General features: G+C 40.7%; 1 protein-coding gene across 1 annotated transcript; it reads left to right on the top strand.

Moving 5' to 3' along the window:
- Positions 1-4,474: 4,474 nt before the first annotated feature.
- On the top strand, positions 4,475-8,014 carry LOC147023177 (uncharacterized). The gene has a single exon (XM_085888341.1). The coding sequence runs from the start codon at positions 4,700-4,702 to the stop codon at positions 6,005-6,007; it is 1,308 nt and encodes a 435-aa protein (XP_085744467.1). The 5' UTR covers positions 4,475-4,699; the 3' UTR covers positions 6,008-8,014.
- The last annotated feature ends 2,437 nt before the right edge of the window (positions 8,015-10,451 follow it).

The raw sequence follows: 10,451 nt of genomic DNA on the forward strand, positions 1-10,451 counted from the left end.
CACACACACACACACACACCAAATCGCTGGGGAGGGGGCTTCACAATGGTCTACAAATGAGATACAATACACCAAAAGAAAAGTACATGGTGTCCCAAAATGAAAATACCAAAAAGAACGTTGGATAGTTTTATTGTTATTCGACATACCGACATAAATTTGAAATGAATACAATGCGTGGGACTTGTATCTTTTCGTTTATTTAACTATTTGTGTTATTTAATTTGACTCGTCACTAAAAATGGGGTTTGATTAATAAATAAAAAAATGTTTGTCCGATTCTATCCGTTCAATTAACCATTAACAGACTTTTACAAACAGAAGAGGATTTCATAATCCTCTTCGAAAAGTTTATGAACTGTTTGCATTTTTATAACATTTAAACCATAATTACCTCCGCCACCGAAGGTGAAGGAGGTTATGTTTTCACCCCTTTCTGTGTTTGTTTGTTCGTTTGTTTGTGTACAGGATATCTCAAAAAGTTGTGGATGGATGAAATTTTGTGGACAGGTTGGGTGTGTGGCAAGGACGAACTGATTAGATCTTGGTGAAGTTCCGGATCAGGATCTGACTCCTATAGTTTTTTTAAGTGATTCTTCATCATTGAGAGATAGGACCAAAAACGAAATAATATAGCACGATATCTCAAAAAGTTGTGGACAGATTCGGACGAAACTTGATGGACACGTTAGGTGCGTGACAAGGACGAATTGACTCAATTTTGATGAAGATCTGAATCCGGATCTGATAATTTTTTCAGTGATTCTTCACCATTGAGAGATAGGGCCAAAAACGATAAAGTACTGTATAACATGATATTTCAAAAATGTATTGGGCCCGATATGTTCTCGTGGATCAGGCATTGCGTGGCGGAGGTATGCGCTCTACCGAGCGCCCTTCTATTTTATTTATATTCTCACCTAGTTACACACGTTCTTATATACAAATGTTTTTTATTCATATTCTTACCTTTCTCTGCAGGTTCTCATCTACATGATTTTTAAATTTATATTCTCACCTCATTATACAAATGTGTTTTATTCATATCTTCACCTCGTTACACAGGTTGTTATAAACAAATGTATATTTACTGAAGAGATCAAGGTGAAACTTTACAGGAATTATCGCCTATCCATGAGGATCAAAAACTTCATGAACTATGATGTTGTAGGTCACATGGTTTGGCAGCCATTTTTAACATAAAAAAACCTTCAAAAATCTTCTCTGAAACGGCTGAACAGATTGAGACAAAACTTTACAGGTATGATCCTCTATCTATGAGGAAGAAAAAGTTCTCAACTTATGACATCATAGGTCACATGGTTTGTTAGCTATGATTTTTTTGAAGAATGAACCTTGAAAAATCTTCTTCTCCAGAACGGTTTGACAGATCGAGGGGAAACTTCACCCACATGTTCCCCAAACCCTGGGGATACCAGCGTGTTCACGAATAATTAACAGGTCACATGGTCTGGCAGTCATATTGGTTTGAACCAATATCTTTTTCAAATTCCTTCTCTTGAACCGTTTCATCAATCTTCGTGAACCGACAGAGTTATAATCGAGAAGTCATTTGGAATATATGTTTTAAATTTCAACCTGATCGGATGCACGGTCTGGCAGCCAGCATTATTTAATATTTTAAATCTGGGTTCAGGAATTTAAATCAAACTAGGTTCAAGTATGTATAATGATGTAATCGTGTGGGCAGAGGCATATCTGGTGACCTCGCATCGTCGAATAGTGCCCTTCTAATTTTCTTTATGTTTCACAGGCAACCCAATTTTCTGATATAATGATAAGTCCTCAAGAGAAATAAAAACATTGTGACATTTGCACATGAATGTGGTTCAATCATTCAAGCTCAAAGGTGTTTTCAGCATGAAATGAACAAACCAGCACCTGAAAGACACTATCTATACGAAGATGGGTGGATCAGTTTGAGGCTGCAGGATCTGTCCTGCAGAGGAAATCTGCTGGAAGGCCAAGAAAGTCAAATGAAAGGTGAATGCTGTTATGGGAACATTTAGCAACAGTCCAATAAATTAAATTAGGAGAGCTTCACTTGAGTGAAACATTCTGAAAAGCTCTGATCATGATATCCTTCATAAAGAACTAAAAGGGCACTCGGTAGAGCGCAAACCTCCGCCACGCAATGCCCGATCCACGAGAACATATCGGGCCCAATACATTTTTGAAATATCATGCTATACCTGTATATCGTTTTTGGCCCTATCTCTCAATGATGAAGAATCACTTAAAAAAATTAAATAATTCTCGTATCCAGATATAATGAGGTAATATGAATAAAAATATTTGTATATGATAACCATGGTAATGAGGTGAGTACAGGATTATAATAAAAAACATTTGTATATGAAAACCTGTATAATGAGGTGATTATATTGTTACGGTTGTGGAAATTCACATTACACCATAAAGAGTCCTCAGGTGAGATATCTCGATAAGTCCATGTGTAGTTTGCCCACACCCGTTGTATAGAGGGAATTTATGTGATCCATTCGGGCTGCGATCCTTCAGTTAGTCGTTTTTCTTTCTCTATTATTAATTTGAACAGAACAAAACAAACCAAAAACGACGCTTGTGGGTTTTTCCCGCTATTTTTCCCCCGCGCTTGATGTGAAGGAAGGGGGGAGGGCAGCTCGCCGCCGATTGGTGGATGAACAGCGTGAGGCGGTCGGGGTGAGGGAACGCCCCTTTTCGGGAACCTTCTCGAAGGAAGGTGGAGCCGAAAACGGGGCGGGGTGAAGGGCGAAGCCAGCCCCTACAAGAAGGGACGAACGAGTTAGTCTTCAGTTGGGTTGGTTCGAAGTTCAGTTTTGGTTGGTCTTCAGTTGGTTTGAGTTCGGAGTGAGCCTTCTGGTTCTTCGCGAGCTCGTTGTTCCTGCCTTGTTCTGCGATCCTCGCGTGAGCCCTGGGCGCTACCCCGTGCGCGAGCGCGGGAAGTAGCGCCGAACAAGCCCCGTCCGTTCCCCCAAAACCCCGTCCGAGCTGTCGGCAGACGACGCGAGCTACGCGCGGGACGAGCTCGGTGCGCCATGCCAGGAGGAGACAAAGGAGGGACTCGAGGCTGTGGTCCCCCAAGGCAGGACGACGTACCCAGGGAAGTCGCGACTTCCTTTTCTTTTGGGGTTTTGTGTAAATGTCTGTGGGTGGCGCCAGTCTTGTAAGTTGAAACTGTGTAAGTGTTGCCATGTGTAAATAATTCCCTTATATTCGGTTGTAGCTCTGCATTTGCTTTTGTTGCATGACTGTATATACGTGCTTGCTTTGTGTCTGTGTGTGTGAATAAAGTGCATTGCTTGTTGAACTTTTTTCCCATTTCGCTTCGTCTTTTCCTTTTATTGACTCTCCATCTTGCATCCCGTAAGGCAGGGGTCGGGAACGTGTGGCTCGCGAGCCAGGTATGGCTCTTTTGATGATTGCATCTGGCTCGCAGATAAAATTGGAGTTTGAAACTTGGAAAGCCCAATATTTCTCGCAGAAGCTTTACCTATAGTTTGAATGGTGTCGTGCTTCATTCACGTGCAGGGCTGAACTTGGCAGAAGGAGAGAAGAAAAAACACCTCCGAATTGTCTGAAGCGGTTTTTGTTTCGTCCAGTCATGCGGCCGACGCGAGTAGTGATTTCGGTTCCTCCAATGACGTGCCGCCGCCGAGACGCGTCACGGAATTCATCTCGACCAATCACGCGCCACCGCTGAGGCGACTCGTGATTTCGGTTCCTCCAATGACGTGCCGCCGCCGAGACGCGTCACGGAATTCATCTCGACCAATCACGCGCCACCGCTGAGGCGACAGCATCCTAGAGTCGGCCGGCCGCACCGCACCTCTCGAGTATGTCAGCCCGTACGCAGGCCAGCCAGACTCACTTGGGTCAACATCTCCCTCTCTCTCTCTTGCTCAAAGCTAACCCTTCGACGAAGAAGATGGCGAAAAGAAAAAAAGATGAGGAGTATCGTACATTTCAGGACGAATGGGCCGAAGAATTCGCCTTTGTGGAGAGAGCAGGTTCTGTGGTGTGTTTAATTTGCAATGACAAAATTGCATCGATGAAACGGTCGAATATAAAGCGGCACTTCGACACGCGCCATGCTACCTTTGCATCAAAATACCCTGTGGGAGACAGCAGAAAGAAAGCGTGCCAAGAGCTACTGAGCAGGGTGCAAGCCAGCCAGCAGCAACTCCGCGTATGGACCCGGCAAGGTGACTATAATTCCGCCAGCTTTGCTGGATCTTTAGCAATAGTGAGGAACGGAAAACCATTCACAGATGGCGAGTATGCTAAAACGTTCATGCTGGATGTCGCCAATGAACTTTTTGATGATCTTCCGAACAAAGACAAGATAATCAAACGGATACAAGACATGCCTCTGTCGGCAAGAACTGTTCATGATTGTACCATCATGATGGCAAACCAAGTGGAGGAAACGCGAGTGAAGGACATATAGGTCGACATGCAAAACCCCATACGTCAACTTTTTGTGACCACCATTTGGCAACTACCTGAAATTCTCACATATTGTTTGAAAATATAATAAAGCTTATACCTTAAACTCGACAAGCTTAAAAGTTGCGCATTTTTTAGAAAAGTGAGAAAATGTGCGAAAAATGATACACTTTGTGTATCTCCGGTTGTGGAAGGTATTCCATTGGGTAGTGTGTGGATTGTAGATGGGATGGCCATGCTCCAAGAAATTCCCCAAAAGGCTGTGAATGATACTTTTGGTGAACTTTCAGAATATGTAGTGAAACAGCTTATTCACCTTGCTCATAATGCCCATAGTGATACTATCCACTTTGTGGTAGACACATACCGATCAGTGAGTATCAAGGGAGCAGAAAGAGGAAGACGAGCTGCAAGTGGAAGCCAACTCACCAAGATCTATGGTCCAGAGCAAAAAGTGCCTAATCAGTGGAAAAAGTTTTTGTCGTGCAGTCAAAACAAAGAAGCTCTAATTCGGTTCTTCTTCAAGATGTGGCAGGATCACCCAACTTTGTTTCATGATGTCAAACTAATCATGGCCCATGATGAAGAATGTCATTTATTGCAAAATGTAGATGGCACAGTCGAGATGAAAGCTATCAAGGAACTTGAATGCAACCATGAAGAAGCAGACACCAGGCTATTCTTGCATTGTCAATATGCTGCTGCATCTCTTCCTTCGTCTTCCAGCAGTACACCAGCAATCATCATAAAGAGCCCAGACACTGATGTTTTTGTTATTGGTGTAGCCAAGGCTCATCAAATTCAGGCCCACTTACTCTTTCACACTGGTAGAGGTAACAACAAGCGCACACTTGATGTAACTGCTATACGAACTCATCTCGGTGACAGTGTTGTGGATGCCCTCATTGGCCTGCATTGCTTTACAGGATGTGATTCAACAAGCTGTTTCTATGGGCGATCTAAGAAGAAAGCCTTGAAACTCATGACCGAATCTGTTGATTTCCAAGCAGTCTTTCAACAGTTTGGTGCAACATTCACCGTAGAAGATGGTCTGGTACAGTCAGTAGAGAAATTTGTTTGCAAACTGTATGATCAGGATTGTTCAAGTGTCAATACAGCACGGTATAACAAGTTCTTGATGGGCACTAAAGCAGAGATGAACATGCCTCCTACACATGATGCCATGGTGAAACATCTGATGAGGGCAAACTACCAAGCAGGAGTACATACCAGATGTTTTGAACAGTTTCCCAGTATCCCCAGCCCACACAGTCACGGATGGAAAGTAACAGATGACATTATAGAGGTAGTCTGGGGTGATCTTCCACCTGTGCCCAGTACTCTGCTTGAACTTACTCATTGCAGTTGCAAGAAGACTAGCTGTGAGGAACCCAGAGGTGAAGGAAAAGGTCGGTGCTCGTGTCGACAGCACAATGTAAACTGCACAGATCTATGTAGATGCCTCAATTGCCAAAATTTAGCTGAAGGCGGGAATGATGTGGAAGGTGATGATGATACTGACAATGAAGAAGACTAGAGGCTTGAGAGCTCACCGAATGAGAGCATGGACTTGGCATGTCATATTCCTCCTCCCAATTCAACTGTAATTTATTACTTGTGAGCACTTTTTGTCAATTCTCCAGTCACCTATAGGCTCTGCTTTTCAACTGCATTAGGTGAAAATGTATACAGTAATCAACATTCACTTTAAAGAGATGAACAGTTGTACATGCATGTATACAGGCGTAACAGCAATTTGTCATGTGATTCCTGGACAATGCAACCTTGTGACTTTTGAAATTAACATAGATATTATGCAAAGATATATTATATTACAGTACTGTAGTATTCTTTGTGATGAGATTTCCTTGTGTATGACATTTGTGATGACAGCTCATATTGCAATGATTCGACATGACTTATTCCACCTTTTTCTGGTGGCTCTTCAGTGTTTTCTCCACAATTTGTTTGCTTTTATCTTCTGAACGAATGATCAAAAAAGTGTTCAACATTAAGGGGTTTAAAGAAGATGAGCACGGCTGTTCCATGGCTACGGGTCTATCTTTAAATTTTGACTTTTTGTAAAATAAAATTCAGGGTGCTCTTTCAATTGGTGGCATCTGCAAGCTTCAATAAGACTTTGTGTTTGAAATATTTCTGACCCTTTTTTCTTTTAAAACATAAATATGCAGATATGTAAAACTTTTTTCTCGGAATAAGGGTTTTTCAAAGTACCCTTTTCCATGTAACGGCCAAGCTGAAAATACTTATGTAACGTGGTGCATTATGTGTCAGTGCATAGTACATTGTGACACTTGTTATGACTTACATGTATTCATGGCCGTTAATTAGTTTTGACAGGAAGATGAGTGGGACTAAAATTATTGTGTGATTTCTTCAACTTATTCCATATGTAACTCATCACATCTGACTATCATATCAAACATTAAAACCACAGTATAGTGTTGGTTAATGGTGTAAAAAATGAAATTCTCTAATATTGTTTTTAGGTAGCCCTATTTGATCTACCAATGCACTGAAAATTGTTCGCACTAAAACTCTTCCATTTTTTAGAAACTACTCAAGATGTAAAATGTTGAGGAACGCCAACATTTTCCATGCAGGTAATGTACATACCGCAACATGTTCTCTCAATTAAATGTCACAATGCGTCCCTGTAAACAATATTCACTGGGTCTAATGTTGTTTATGATGTCTGAGGTGACAATAGAATACTTTCTGATCGACTAAAACTCTACTTGGGCTTTAACAGATACTGATTTTTTAATGTCTTTCAAACTAGAGAAATATTCACAATAATAAATTATAAATGTACTGTACATTATTTGTTGCAGTGATAGTTCAACATCAGCTAGTGGTCATATTGACATATTTTTTTTTGTACATTATTATGTTTGGTTGTTTTTTGATAATGTAATCATTACATGTATGTTAAGCATGTTGTGTGGGTCATGTATACGAGTGAACTTGCATATATTGTTCAGCAAAAGAAGCATGGTTATATCTTGAATAATTAGTACCAATGAATGTTTTTAATATTTAGGGTCTTGATGTGACGTGTTATTGTATTAGTATGATTTCTTTGTCATTCCTGTGGCATGGTATTATATAGTCTGCTTGTATGTTTCGATCTATACTTTATGGCTTTATCTGAATAACCATTAATGTCACTTTTATTCAATTTAACTTGATGATATGCAGCTGTCTTGCCATTGTATGTGAGTTCATTTTCTTTTTAAGCTCCGACACGATTCAATTTATGCAGTCATTAACAAGAATAACTTAAGACAAGCTGCAAATGGATTTTGAACCATTTATGAAGTCACTTGTAGATCATGTGTACAAGTTACATATAAAGATTTGTGTTATGTCATACAAATAAAATACCATGATCACAACCTTATTTACATGTGTGGATACATATTATTATTTTGTCAAAATGGATGTACTGTAATCCTACTGAAGTGTGGAATGGTGTCTGTATGTGTGTTTGTATGTGTATGTGTGTGTCTGTGTGTGCGTGTGGTGTGCGTGTGTGTGTGTGTGCCTGTGAGGTATGATGGGCACGAGAGAGGAATGTGGAGCGGCAGATGAATAAAGCTAAGATGAGGGAGATATGAAAAATCAAGTCTCTTTGGTCGTATAAATTAAAGTTTAATAATAAAAATACAGATATGATAATCTATATAATCTATATAATTTATATTATATTAATCATTAAAGTATCACAAATGCCATACATATACCCTTTCCTATCATTTAACATGCTTCAAGTTCAGGCAACATCTATTCTTCATAACGCCACACCACCCTTCCCTATGTAGTTTGCAAAAGTGTTTGTGTAAGTGGAAATATTTCAAGTAAAACAAAGAAAACGCTCTTAAAAGGTGTAAATTTAAGTTCACTGTCTTGTTATTTTCAATTAAGATTAGTTTCATCATTCTGTAAATCAAATTCCTTCCTTCATAATGAATGAGCAGTCTGAATACACATAGACTTAAGCATTGTTTCCAAGATTAGACTCAAGAGGGCGACATACAGAATTATGAAATATTAAAAGCATAATAACACATTAATGTGCAATTTTCAGGCTTGACGATTTTGGATGGTGGTTATCCATATTTTTCTCTACCTTTGTTCCAAATTTCAGGTAGTTGCCAGGTGGTGGTCACAAAAATCAAAAAATAAAGCCATTTCGGTTGTATGCATCCCTGCCTAATAAATACAGCGCCGTTCTTTTCCCTGGCTTTGGATGAGTCAACAGACGTAAGCCATTTGTCGCAGTTCAGTGTGATTGCAAGATATGCTGCTGGTGATACACTGTGCGAAGAAAGTCTTGCTGTTCTGCCAATAAAAGGGTCCACAAGAGGTGAGTATTAATTCAAGTCTTTCATGGAGTTCACTCATGAAAAAAAATCTACCTATGGATAAACTTATCTCAGCGTGTACTGATGGTGCTCCGTATATGGTGGGGAAAAACAAAGGATTTGTGGCGCTTCTCCGTGAACATGAAAATAGACCCATCCTAAGTTTCCATTGCATTCTACACCAGGAGGCACTTTGTGCTCAGATGTGTGATGGACAGCTTGGCGAAGTGATGTCGCTGGTCATTCGTGTGATCAACTTTATTGTTGCCCGAGCCTTAAATGGTCGCCAGTTTAAAACACTGCTGGATGAAGTTGGAAATAACTATCACGGTCTGCTTTTGCACAGCAATGTGCGTTGGTTGTCAAGAGGGAAGGTGCTTAGCCGTTTTGCGGCTTGCCTGAACAAAATCCGGACTTTCCTTGAAATGAAAGGGATTGAGCATCCTGAGCTAGCCGAAACTGAGTGGCTCCTCAAGTTTTACTATCTCGTGGATATGACTGAACATCTGAACGAGCTCAACGTGAAAATGCAAGGCATTGGAAATACAGTGTTATCCCTTCAACAAGCCGTGTTTGCTTTTGAAAACAAGCTGGAGCTCTTTATCATGGATCTTGAAACAGGTCGTTTACTACATTTTGAAAAACTGAGACAATTTAAAGATGCATGCACAGCAAGTGAGCCCACTCAAAACTTTGATCTCCACCAGTTAGCTGGCTTCACATCCAGTCTCCTACAGTCATTCAAAGCACGCTTTGGAGAATTTCGTGAGCACACTCGTCTTTTTAAGTTCATCACCCATCCAAACGAGTGTTCACTGAACACAGCCGACCTGAGTTACATTCCTGGTGCCTCCGTCAGAGATTTTGAAGCAGAAGTGGCTGACCTGAAGGCCTCAGACATGTGGGTGAATAAGTTCAAGTCACTGAATGAAGATTTGGAAAGAATCGCACGACAGAAAGCAGAGTTGGCGAGCAAGCACATGTGGACAGAAATGAAAAAACTTCAACCCGAAGACCAGCTGATTATCAAAACTTGGAATGCGCTTCCTGTCACATACCTCACACTGCAGCGTGTGAGTATTGCTGTATTGACCTTGTTTGGATCTACGTATGCATGTGAGCAGTCATTCTCACATCTTAAAAACATCAAGTCCAACCTACGATCATGTCTAACGGATGAAAGCCTCAACGCTTGCATGAAGCTTAACCTCACCAAGTACCAACCAGACTACAAAGCCATCAGCAAATCCATGCATCACCAGAAGTCCCATTAATGGTGAGTATTATAACAACATTATTTAAAAGAATAAATTCAGAGGCTTATTATACTCACATTTAGTTGAATTCAGTCTTAAAATATATTATATGGCTCTCACTGAAATAGATTTCCAAATATTTTGCTTTAATGGCTCTCTGAGTCAAAAACGTTCCCGACCCCTGCCGTAAGGGATTGATAGTGGGTTTAAAACGCCCGGTAATTAATCGGAACCGTCAAGGCTGACGATAACTCCGCTCGGTTATCCCTGTAATACGAAACGAACCGCTTAAGCGGTTCGTGTCCGGAGTCGGCCTGTGGCGTGGTACGATCGCCTG

The sequence above is a fragment of the Eptatretus burgeri genome, chromosome 7 (assembly GCF_056783735.1).
Source record: "Eptatretus burgeri isolate ZD-2024b chromosome 7, Ebu_testis_v1, whole genome shotgun sequence".
Lineage (NCBI taxonomy): Eukaryota > Metazoa > Chordata > Myxini > Myxiniformes > Myxinidae > Eptatretus > Eptatretus burgeri.